The following is a 12,438-nucleotide window of genomic DNA, read 5'->3' as shown; positions in this document are numbered from 1 at the left end:
AACTGAGGTCCCGGCTGGGGACTTGGGGTGCTGGGTCGATGTACAGGCTTTCTTCATGCAGCTGCTAGGGAGGGTCAGCAGAAAACAGGCCTAGCAGTGGGAACAGCTATTCTCACTGTTCTGAGTCTTCCCCAGGGTCTCTCCTCTCTGCCTGGCAGTCAGCAGGAGACTGTCCAATGTTTTCAAGGCTTTTGAAGTTTGAAGGAGATGCTGACCAGGGCCTGCTCCGCTGAGCCCTCTTTTGGCTAGGGACTAGAAGACCATGAGCCCCCAGACCTAGCCCCAGAACGCAATTCAAGTTTGCAGTCTTCCTGGGATGTCATCACAAGGCACTGGGCAAGCAGCAGCCAAACCCCCTTTCCAATGTGTACCAAGTCATTCATTTATTTCAAGATGGGCACACTCAAGCTGGCCGGGACAGCTCACAGCCCCTAGGTATGTATAGGTCCTTCAATGGCTCGGGCTACAGACAACTTCATAGCCAATGCAGCACACACACACACACGCGCGCGATAGAACAGGATGCCTACAAACCCCAAGCCACTCCGAGAAAAATGAGGGAGGAGAGAGGTGCTAATGCAGCATCCATGGGGAAGTGAATGCACACGGAGGGACGGATGAGGGAGGAAGGCAAGCTAGCTTCAATCTCGTCACCGTGATCTCCTTTCCGTGGGGATGGTCAGGGGATTGAGTTCAACAGGTCCTTTAGGAAGCCCTCTGGATCCGTGACTTCTGACAGAAGACCTGGAAAGCAGAGACAGAGTGAGAGTGGCATACAGGGCCTCCAGCTCCACTGAGTCACAGATGCCTCATTCACGTATAGAACATACTGCGCCAAGCATGCTCCAATGTAAGCACTTGCTGGATCCCGGCAATGGCGGGGAGGTGATCACTGCATGATAAAGACTCTGCTCTAGGAGCGGAGGAGAGGATTTCAACCTGTCCAGGGGCCACTGAAGGGGCTGTAACCACAACAACAATTCTGAGGTTGTTTCTTTGTTTTTGCCGGGCTTTCCGACTGCAGACTGGTCCCACACTCGCTATGGAGCTGAGGATTCCTTTAACCTGTGCTACCACACTGACACACTCGGTGCTGGGGACCAAACCCAGTGCTTCACGCACACTGGGCAAGTACTCTTGGTTGAGCTGCCCCCCGCACCCCCACCAGCAGTGACCTGTGTGTGTGGAGATCATGTGTCTTTCTTCATTGCTCTCACCGGATTTTCTAAGGCAGGTTCTTAGAGTGTGTTGGCTGGCTAGATGGGCAGTCCAGCAAGCTCAGGGGGACCCGACCACCTGTAGTCTCCAGTGCTACAGTCCTACCCACACCTGGCTTTGATGGGGTGCTGGGGATCAGAACTCAGGACTGCAGGCTTCCCTGGCCCCTGTAAGTGATTTCTGATGGGAGCACACCATCTCCTCAGTCTTTGTTGTCATCTTAAATTGACCTAAGAAAGGCAAACGCCAATGGTCTTGTGGGCTGGAAGGGCAGAACAGGACAGAGGCCTCTGGGTTCTTCTGGGCTTCAGTCCCACCACACCCCTGAATTCCTAAGAAAGCTGCCAGAGTGCGGGGCTCCATTTCTTCAGTTCTCAGAAAGAGACAGTAGGGGGCCCTCCCTGCCTGCCATGGGGACTAACGGAAGCCTTTGTGGTGGAAGAACCTAGTGCATCCTCTACACCAAGTCCCCGGCCAGGCACCTGACCTCCTCAACAGGGTAAAGGATAAGCCTCAAGTTAAATAGGAGCATCCATGCAAGTCACCTCCAAGCATCTATAGGGCAAAGCAGCACCTTCTCTTGGCCCTGGAAGGTGTTTTAGTTTTTAATTTGAACAGGGCATGTCTGATGTTCTGGCAGTTTAAAGATCTGAAATAAGGTGTAAAAGCCTCGCAAAAGAGGCTAGAGGCTCGCTGCTGCCAGGGCCTGCCCAGGTGCCAGGCCTGGAGGGCAGGTGAGTCCTTCATCCCTGCCCACTTCTTCTGACTAGCTCTGACTTTCGTGGTCACTTTGACAGTCTCATGTGACAAGCACAGGGGTTGGCACTAAGGACACAGCTCTGTGCTCTTGGTCAGGATTAACTCTGAGGTAAATGGTGAGCCTGCTGCCTAATCAGCCAGGCTGGGAAGACACGTGGGAAGATGAAGGAGCTATGAAGTAAGAAACAGAGACAAGCAAGGGAGTCTGTGGCAGCTCAGACAGCAAGGCCAGAGACACCATGCCAGGGCAGAGCTCCCACTGGGCCATGAAGACCAGTTGCCTGCAGAGTGCCCAGTACTGGGCAGCAGAAGAATGCATGCGGACAGGATCCCAGGCCTTTAGTGGGTCTCCTTCTCAGAGGACAGAAAGTAAGAGGGAATGTTAACAGAAGTGCTCACTTGGCAACAGGGCCTGGGGGACTCTCCCCTGCATCTGTATACAATCCCCACAGTGAACACCACAAAGTTGAGAAGCAGGGAACCAGCTAACCGACAGGAGCTGGCCAGGGCCGGCTTCCTCTGCTTTGGCTTAGCAGCTCACTTCTCTAGGACAGCACCAGTGGAGCAGGGCTGTGACACAACACCTGGGACCCAGGAGTGTCATCTGTAAACCTAGAGTGATTTTCCCCAGCCTGAACCCAAGTCACGCCCACTCTTATCACTTCTCAGATAGGAAATCCAGTAAGTTCCAAAGTATTTGCAATTAAGTCATCAATTTGTACAAATAATTTGTAGATGGGAGAAAATGGACTTGAGCTCTGGGAGCTGTGGTACAACTGCTCAGATGTTGCCCTTCATGTGTCTACTCCAAGATGTTCCCTGCTGACCATCTCCACCTACTTCATGACCACAAGAGCCTTCCACACCCGCCCAGGCAGCTGTGAGGCAAGGAAGACAAGGGACTTTTCTCCTGTCTGAGTTGCCACTTAAAGTCAGAACCTGAAGGCGCTGGCCTCTTCTGCGCTACCCATATCCACCTAACCTCCAGTCTCCATAACAGCACCAACAGAATGAGGCTGAGCAGAGTAGCCCAGAACAGAGCTCATCATATCCCACATGGACCCCAGTGCATGCTGCACTGAAGCTCTCTCATCTTTGGGTTGACTTTTTTTGGAGACAGGGTTTCACTATATAGCCTTGGCTATCCTGAAAACTTTCTATGTAGACTAGGCTGGCCTCGAACTCAGAGATCCACCCACCTCTGCTGCTGGGATTAAAGGCAAGTGCCACTACACCTGGCCAGTGGGAGGTTTGAATGAACATCTCTCCTATGATTGGAGGTGGCCACTGTGTGCCGTTTCCTCTGCTCTGTGAAGATGGAGATAACGGCAAGATCCACTGAGACAGACTTGGGCTCTGCCACAGAGAAAACTGCACTGACCTGCAGCATCGAGGAACTCTGAGAAGGTTTCTACTGGCATGAACTCCTCCTGGAAGGTTTTCAGGGCTTTGTCGGCAGCTTCGTAGATGGGCATGTCATTGTGGCGGATGTACTCGGCCAGAGAGCAGGACCAGCCGCCCTCCGTGTTACTGGTGGGCACCTTCTAAAGAAACAGTGGGACATGGGGCCAGTGAATAACAATGCAGCTGGCTCTCTGCCTCCATCTCAGCCCTGTGGAGAGCCCACCCAACACATACTAGAGCCTTCTTAGAAGCAAGGAGGCCCTCCTTGTTTCTGCAATGTTCTACAGGGGGCCACAATTTTAACAAAGGACTTCCCCACACCTGCATTTCCAAGACCAAGATGACTGGCATCTCTGACTGGACCATTCCACTCATGATCACAGGGCTCACTCCATATACCAACCCTCCTAAGACGTGTGGGCCCAAACAGATAGGAAGCAAGACATTCTCTAACTGGGGCTATGTAGGACAAATGCACAAAGAGCAAGTGCTGCCCATCGGAAGGACAAGAGTGGGAAGACTGTCAGTGTGCTTAGAGCTCACTGCTTGGAGGGTGCATGACAAAGTGGCTTCAGCTGTTGACAGCTGGGTGTGCAGGTCTGAGCCGAGGGGTGCTCACCCTTCCTCAAGTGGAGACCTTTAGCTTCTCAAGGGCAAAGCACCCAAAGCTAGTGAGTAGTCTCAGAATGTGGTTAATAATAGAGTTTTGGCAAGGATGCACATATCCCACATCTCTTGGAACTGGCTGAGCCCCAAAGGCTTCCTTACCTTAAACATGTTGTAAATGAGATCAACAAGAGCCCAGAAGAGCAGAGAAGAACGGTAGGCAGAATAGTCCTTCACTGTCTTATCTGTTAACCTGGAAACACAGGGCAAAGATGTCTGTGAGGACCCCGCAGAGATGGGACATAGTAGGTACTTGGGGACTGAGGGTACACAGAAGCTATTGCTCAAGGCCTGAGCGAAAAGCAGCTGTGGGCAGGGAACTTGGAAGCCCTGGCTCCCAGGGCTGCTGCATGAACTCCATCTGACAATCTTAGCATTTTTCTAAATTGGGGTAACAGGAACAGGGAGACGTAGGTACACGGCACTCAAAAGTTCTAACTTAAACACAAGGATTCCCATGCTCCCTTGTACTCTGCCCCCCTCCCCAAAGCCCTCAAATGTAATGGTGCCTAACAATGAAGAAGAGAAAACAAGTTTCTAACTCAGGTTTTACCTGCTACCAGGAGAAATCTACTAGACAGCCAAATCAGCCAAACGTGCTCTGCAGAAAACCAGCAAGCTGGTAGAAAATCAGTGTTGAGCAACCATGATGTCTAGGACTGCCCAGGCAACCACCCAATGTCTCCCAAATCCTAGGGTAATCTCAGAGCCACTCAAACACCCCTTTGACTCCAACAAGTGTCATTAGCACTGAGTGACCTGGCCCCAGGCTTGAAGGCCAGCCAAATGCCTGGAACACTGGGGGCGCCTCTGTCAAGGTCCACTGCCTGCAGTGGATATCGCCCTTGTAAGGGATGATCCCACCAGGTTCTGAAGGATCAGAATGCCCAGCACAAGGGGTGAGCTCATTCATGGCTGTGGAAAGTGAAGGCCAGATGAGCCCCTGTCATGACTTAAGGTCAAGTTCTACATCTCACAACACTCTGGTACATATCCTATGACCAAAAGACAAGCAGCAGAGTGCTTAGCATCAACTACTTGTTTAGTTTAGGGCTTGCCTACCATAAGAGGAGCCAGCCACAACTGCCTTCAGCAGCCGTTTAACTCACGAAGACAAGCCTGTTGGCATGTGCTACCTGTAGCCTCTGCTCTGTTCCCTCCTGCCCACCAGCTTGGGAGGTGGGAGGTAGCACAGCTGTCAATGGTACTTAAGATGAGCCTGAGGGTAAGGACAACTGTCCACATACCAAGTAAGGTTCCAGTGGAAGCCTAGGCAACTTCTAGGCTAAAATATTTGCTGAATCTATTTTGCTGAATGTTAAACACACAGAAGTCATTAGCTTCTCTTGAGCTATAGTTTATATACCCTCTCCTGTGTATGTGTGTGTGTGTGTGTGTGTGTGTGTGTGTGTGTGTGTGTGTGTGTGTGTGTGTATGTGTGTGTGTTGTTGTTGTTGTTGGGAATTGAACTTGGGGCCTCACACATGCTCGGCAAGTGATCTACAACTGAGCTATAGGCCCAGCTATAGTGATATTTTATTTGTATTGAAATGTGATTTTATTTGTATGTTAATAAAGTTGCCTTGAGGTCAGAGCAAGCCAGAGCAGAAGCTGAGCAGTAGTGGTGCACGCCTTTAATCCCAGCACTTGGGAGGCAGAGCTAGGTAGATCTCTGTGTGTTCAAGGACACAACCAGCATGGCAGACACACGCCTTTAATCTCAATGCCAACCATAGAAGACCTGGAGGTCTGTACAAACAGGCAGTGATGAGGAGGTCATGTGGCTGGGTTTATAACCAATGAGAAAACAGAACAGAAAATCTATAAAAAAGATAGGACACACAGAAGTAGGTCTCTTGCGGAGAGGAAGAACAGCAGAAGCAGTGAAGGGTAAGGTTTTCCGCTCTTGCTCTGACCTTGTGGTTTTTAACTCTGCAATTGGTTCTGTGTTTACTATTTAACAAGACGGTTACATCTATACCCAGCCCTTTAAGCTATGGTTCTGTGTATCTGCTACTGCCTCCTACCCCAAAATGTACAGACTTCAGACAGTACCTGCTGCCAGTGATGGCATCCAACCCCAGAATAAGAGACACCTTCTACATGCCCTTGATTGAAAGGCCTCTCCTTCCAGGGTGTCCTAATCCTGGGCAATCCCTCAGCACTTTTTCTAGTCTGTCTGGCAAACAGCAGGCTTGGAACCTGGACGACAGCCGGGCTTGGCCCTCACTGTGGCTGTCCTGCTTTGGTGAGCATAAGTCTTGGATGACCCTGCCCAGCTTAATTATTTACAGCTAATTAGGAAAGGTGACTAAACGGCTACATAGAAAATGGCAATGCATGAATGCAGTTCAAGCTGGATTTCCTAATTAAGCCATGACCAAATCAGCTTTTCCTCAACTGTGTGGACAGGAATGAGTTTCCCTCTTGGCTGAAAGAACAGCTCAGTGGGCTCAGCCTCTACCCCGCTGCAGAAGCCTGCCTGATAAGCGACCATCTGTGTGCTATGAATGCAATTCCTGTCTCACCTAACTTTTGATTTCAAGCAGCTAGTTAATGATTAACAGTAGGGCTCTTGGGACATCCTGGACACGATGTGTTTGGAATGGGGTAGGAACCTAACAATTCATTCCTTCCCACTTGGCCCAAATAGGCTTCTATTGGCTAGACTCAATAGGACAGCGGCAAACTGGTCACTCTGGGGGCATGAAGCGCCAGAGCTAATAGAGGTAAAGCCTGAAGTGGGCCAACTCAGGTACTGCTGCTCCCATAGGGCATGTCAGCACCATGGCTGGAAGGGAGACCTCTAAGTGTGGAAATGATCCCTGAGTCTAAACTAATGAGTTCAGAGCTACAGCAGGACTACACAGGGATACCTAGGCCTCCACTGGCAAAATAAACCTACTAGGCCACAAGCTGTGGCACAGCTCCTGGGGTGGGCAGGGACTATTCAGGGCCACCATCAACCCAAGTAGTGGCTGAGTCTATTCTATGTGCTGTGACCACTGGGGTACTGTCAAAGAGCTTGGGAGGAAGGCTCTGACTTGACTTGCAGATGGTTCTTTCAGATAACCCCCATCTGACCCAAACTACAATGCAACATCAGGACAACAAGGACCACTTTCTGCACGTGCTCCTCAGTTGGTGCACACAGGATTACAAAGAGGGTCTGGGAGGCCTGACTAAAGTAGGGCAGATGAGACAGGAAGGAAGGAGGAGGACAAACTTAGTCACTGCACAAAAAACCCCCAGCCACAGCCACAACCACAGCCACACTGAAACCTCCCTAGTTTACACCAAAGCCAGCAGAGCCAGAAAGTCTGGCTCCCTGGCTTAGCCTTGCTGCTGGTCCTAACTGCCTCACCAGCCTTATCCCCTGAGGCCTGGCTGTCTTCCTTTCTGAATTTTCTACAGATGGAAACCCAGATTCACCTTTTCAGTGGCTCAGCACAAGACCCAGAGGGGCTCAAGCAAACTCTTAGGGTGATGACTGGAGCCAGAATCTACAGCCAGGTCAAATGAGCACACCATCAACAGGCACACATCACATGACCGAGACAGACTGGAAACACCGGGAAGACACGGAATGGAGCAGCTTTCCAAAGCAGGCACTGACCTGGTGGCTCCTCCTGGAGCCACTGCCCGGGCATGTGAGGCCACCAGCAGCCTGCGCAGGATTTCCACACGGGTGGCCCTCCACTGCTCAGGGGGGAGGACATGAAGGGCCAGGATGGTGAAGTAGTGGGGCCCGTCTACATCAAAGGCGCTCTCTACCCACTTCTCTTTGGGCTGCTCCAGGAAGCCCTGGAGGTTCTTCTCCTCCCGGGACGTTGCTCGGGTCCTGGAGAAGGAAAAGCATTCAGATGGCAGCAGGGAAGGCATAGAGCTAAACACCTGGACAGTCTTCGGGGCTCCTACTTTCTCCCACTCCCTCCTCTCTACAACCTCACTTCAACACAGTCCCCAACACCTCCTGGCTCTTGGACAGGGCATGGTTACCAATTCTCCAATGTGGACTTGTCATCATCTTTCTAGAAGCCCAGGGAAAGGAGGTGACTTACCAAAGTCACCAAGCCAGTAAGCAATAGAGTCCAAGAGTGGGTTTTCTGACGTGGTCAATAGCCCACCTTCTCCATGAATCCTATCATGATGACGTGGTCTGCACTGCAGTACCCCTGGCACCCAGGCTCCGTTTGGGCTGTTTGCTCATGCCCTGTCCTCCCTCCCCATCATCAGCAATTTCCTCCAGGTGGGCAGCTGCTGCTTGTCTGAGCTGGGTGCCGAAGAAGACAGCACACTGCCAGGCATTGTTCTCAGTGCTGCATGTGGGCATGTGGGCATGTGGGCACCTCATTTGATGGGCACGAGGAGCCTGTGAGACGAGAAGCGCCTGTCTAACTGTACAGGAGACAAGCTACACTACTAGCATCCAAGCCCCTTGCTAAGCAAAGACTAGACTGAGGCCCAGGCCTGGTTCTTGAGTCTGTCATCAACTATACCCCTTACTCATGACAGTCTTGCCAACTGCCAAGACTCCCACAAAGAGGCCAAGAATCTCCATCAGGGTCCCTATAACCTACTGGTGCTCATCTACGAGGGAAGACAAAACATCACCAAAACCCCCAGTGTCCAGGCTGCAGGTAGCATGGCCATAGTCACTGGCTATAGGGATGCAGAAGGATGGTACAAAGATGCTCCTGCAAAATGGGCAAGCCGAGACTTAACTGGAGCCCTACCTAGCTCTCCATCCCTGTGGGAACCTCAGACTTCTGGCCATGGCAGGCTCTTCTCAGGCTCGAGTTTGACTCACTAGTAGAGTACACTTGCTTGTGTATAAATGTCCATCAGAGACCCAACTGCCTTATGGCCAAGCTCATGCCACAGTCCAATGGCTAGCAAAGGAAGCAGCCTGTGGCTGGGTCAATCCTGGGAAGCCTTTTCCTCACTGGGTCTCTGCCTGAGCAGTCCACTCTAGCTCACAGCTGCCAAGAGGCATGTCTCTGCAAAACCCACAGCCTTTGTCAGGGCCCTAAGAACACTGGTAATTAGCGCTGCTGGGGCCTGTAGCAGGGTCCAGACAGTGAGAAGCCTGTGCTGTTGGCAATGCCAGGTGTCTCTTCTGACAGCCAGGGTGTTTGGCAGATGATGTCATGTGCTATGAAGAGCCCTGCCCCGTGAGCTAACAATGAAGCCTGCAGTCTCAAGGTCAGACTTTATCTCACTAGGAAAAGGGAGGAAGGCAAGGACAGGACAAGAGTCTTGGTACCTCAACAGCATGGTGACTGCATGGGAAGACTGTGCCCAGCCTTCCCATGGCTACCAGCTCTACCTCCTAAAGCCGTGGATCTCAAGGAGAAGGGTCTGCAGGCAGGTCTACACCCAGTCAGGTAAAATCCAAGAGCGCAGGCACAGAAATATCTTAACTTACTTCTAAGCCTGCCTGCAAGTGGGAAGGGCTTCTGTCTCCTCAGAGGCCTCTTTGACACCCCATTTCCAGCCCCACAGACACAAACAGCTCTTTCATCCTTGCCAGCAGTGTTACTGACAGACTAAGCCAGTGCTCCACTCATGTAACAGCCCCAATTCCACCGGAAGCTGTGTCGGCTGTGCCCTCAGACTAACGACATGATGTGACTCTCATCCATGGTCCCTCAATGGAGTCTGAGAAGTGGAAGAAGCAACTACTCCATCCCTGCTCTAAGACCAGCACAAGACCAGAGCCTCTAGCTGCCCACAGTGGGGATGGGGCAGCTCTGGGAAGGAAGTTACCCTCACTGCTGTACTCAGTGCAAGCATCAAAATAGTGATTAAACCCTCCTCAGTAAAAGCTGGGAGATCTAGCTAAGCAGAGAGAGACAGGGAGTGCCAGCAAGGTAGCATCTGGGGCTGTAGGATACTGACGTGTTCAGGACGTAAAGCACGGTATGAATGATGTACGGGATCAGGTGGATGTTGCTCTCCCGGCCGCCCCCACCAGTGTCTGCACTGAAAGACTGCTCCATGGCGAAGCGTAGGAAGAGCAGTTTGATGTCATGGATGTTGAGCTGGTACGTGGGTTCCCGCTGGCCTGTACACTCCTGGAGGTAAGTGTTGTGCCTAGGGAGAAGCAGAGCCAACATGACATGGAAGCCAGACTTCTGGTAAAAGCTTGGGGTCGAGTGCAGAGCTCTCCTGGTGACTCCCATCTGCTGACTGCAAAGGTCAAGTGGGGGCTGTCAGGACAGACCCTAGCACACTGCTACTGCTACTACTGCTATGACTGCATGTGATGCTCTCAATGTGGGCAAGGGACCACCACTTTGGGGGCTCATTTCTATTCTTTTCTCTCTCTCTTTTTTTTTATTTCAAGACAGGGTTTCTCTGTGTAGCTTTGTGCCTTTCCTGGAACTCACTCTGTAGCCCAGGCTGGCCTCTGCCTCCCAAGTGCTGGGATTTAAGGTGGGCGCCACTACCGTCTGGTGGTGGTGGTGGTGGAGGGCTCATTTTTTTAACTGACAGATGTCATGGCCACTGGTGATGAGACACACTGTGGAGAAATGTGAACTTACTCATTTTGGTGACAAGGTGATTTATCCTTAAGAATGATCATCTTTTCACCCATATGTTGTGCTTTTTTTTTTTTCTTTCTAAATCCATATACAATCTGTTCTGCCTCTTACTAACTGAATGGCCCTGGGTAAATGACTCCACCTATGCCCCAGTTTATTCATGTGTGCAGCAGGAACACACAGTACATAGCTGAGGATGCTATCCACCACCACTCTCTGGCATCATCACTGCCGGGAGTCTGGTGGAGTATGTACCTCATACCGGTGGGCTTTAGACTAGGACTCCACGAGGCTTCCCAAATGCACAAGGACCCCAGAAGCTTCAGCTATTACAGACTATATGTGGGAACAGAGAGGCCTTGGAAGGAACTCCTATCCCACCCCCAGGTGGTTTCACAATTTAAACACCAGAGCCATAGACCATGGAAATGAACTCTGAGAGACTCTGACCCTAAGGACTAAGTCAGAGGTCCTGGGTGTTACAGGAAGAAAGCTAATGAGAAATTTTTCATGGAACCCAAGAAACCAAGGATGCTGGTTTCATGTCAGCAGGTCACTTGAGTCAACCCTATTTTTCAGGCCTATCTGCTCAGAACCGCTTTGTGGTCAGCAAACACAGACAGACATGGATGCCCAATGAAGTGTCCGGGAGATGAAATCACCAGGGGCCAATCTAAGAGCTGATTCCTTCCGTTTCCTGGAAACTGCCCCCTTTCTGCTATGAAAACACTCAACACTCACCTTGCTAAGCAAGTGGCAAAAGCTGATTCAGGGACGTGAGGGCCCCAGACTGGAAGGAGCCCGTTGCACTTCGTGTTGGCATTCTGCAGGGCAGCACTCTCCCACTCTTCCCGGCCTCTAGCCAATCTGGATGGGGACAAGGAGGAGAGCAGGGACAAGGAACTGCTGGGATTAACCTGGTAATGAGGCACCTGGGTGCTGAGGGCTTGCTAACACTAGCCATGGCCCTAGGGATAGAGTCAGCCATTTGTCAACTCTATAGGTAAATGTTTGCTACATTCATTTAGTCAAGTAGGGCTGCTTCCACCAGCCCTCACCAAGGCCAAACATCCAAGCCAGACGCAGTTTCTCATGGGGTCTATGGGGGCTAAGGTAGACACCTTCCCTACTGCTTGGAGATACGAAAGCAGAAGCCCCAGCAGCCCAGGGCCCTGAGCTGTGGTCCACGCATCTGAAGCAACTGGAGCTGCTCTGCAAGAGCCAACGCCTACCTGACAGCAGCTAGGTGACAGTCATAGTGCACAATGTTGAAATGGGACACAGTACTGTATCCCTGCTGTTTCCGGGGCTTGTTCTCCATCTCCTCCAAAGCTACCCGCTTGGTGAAGGTGTAAATGCCTAAGACCTTTGTGGGCTGCAAAGACAACACAGAAGAGGGTGGTGTGGGGGGCAGTGGGGGAAGGAGGGGAGGAGTGAGGGGAAATTCCCAGCCAAGCTGTGCAAGGAGCTGACAAGACGCGGGGACCCGAGCATCTCCTTTCAGATGGGAAAGTGGTCACTCGGGTGTGAGCATCATTTGCTGGCACAAACTCATGTGAGGCTCAATTCCTTGGGGACAGTATTGAGAGGATGCCTAAGAGGCAACGAGGTCATGACAGCCCTATTAGGAGGTTAACAGGAACGTAGCAGATCCCAGGGTCCCACTCTTACACTTCCAGAACCTTGAGCTCAATAAACTTCTGAGTGTATGTGTATGGTTTCAGGAACGGGAGCTAAGACGTTATGCATGGCAGGCAAGCATCCTACCACTCATTGAACTATACTCCCAGCCCCAAACCTCTGTTCTTATAAGCAATTCAGTGTGTGTGTGGGGGGGGGGGGG

General features: G+C 51.4%; 1 protein-coding gene across 7 annotated transcripts in view; it reads right to left on the bottom strand.

Annotated features, from left to right (window-relative positions):
* Window positions 1-357: 357 nt before the first annotated feature.
* The window catches only part of Ubr4 (ubiquitin protein ligase E3 component n-recognin 4), a 117,064-nt gene continuing 104,983 nt past the window's right edge, over window positions 358-12,438 (bottom strand). For all 7 annotated transcript variants that reach the window (XM_036179315.1, XM_036179317.1, XM_036179321.1 and 4 more), the window contains 7 exons: window positions 11,828-11,970; window positions 11,337-11,462; window positions 9,949-10,143; window positions 7,664-7,888; window positions 4,150-4,240; window positions 3,359-3,521; window positions 358-744 (listed from right to left, as the gene is read on the bottom strand). In XM_036179315.1, the coding sequence (XP_036035208.1) occupies window positions 680-744; window positions 3,359-3,521; window positions 4,150-4,240; window positions 7,664-7,888; window positions 9,949-10,143; window positions 11,337-11,462; window positions 11,828-11,970 (1,008 nt within the window). In that variant the 3' untranslated portion in view covers window positions 358-679. The remainder of the gene's footprint in view (window positions 745-3,358; window positions 3,522-4,149; window positions 4,241-7,663; window positions 7,889-9,948; window positions 10,144-11,336; window positions 11,463-11,827; window positions 11,971-12,438) is intronic.

The sequence above is a fragment of the Onychomys torridus genome, chromosome 2 (assembly GCF_903995425.1).
Source record: "Onychomys torridus chromosome 2, mOncTor1.1, whole genome shotgun sequence".
NCBI lineage: Eukaryota > Metazoa > Chordata > Mammalia > Rodentia > Cricetidae > Onychomys > Onychomys torridus.
The sequence above is the reverse complement of the archived record's forward strand: the minus strand, read 5'-3'. Positions and strand labels throughout refer to the sequence as shown.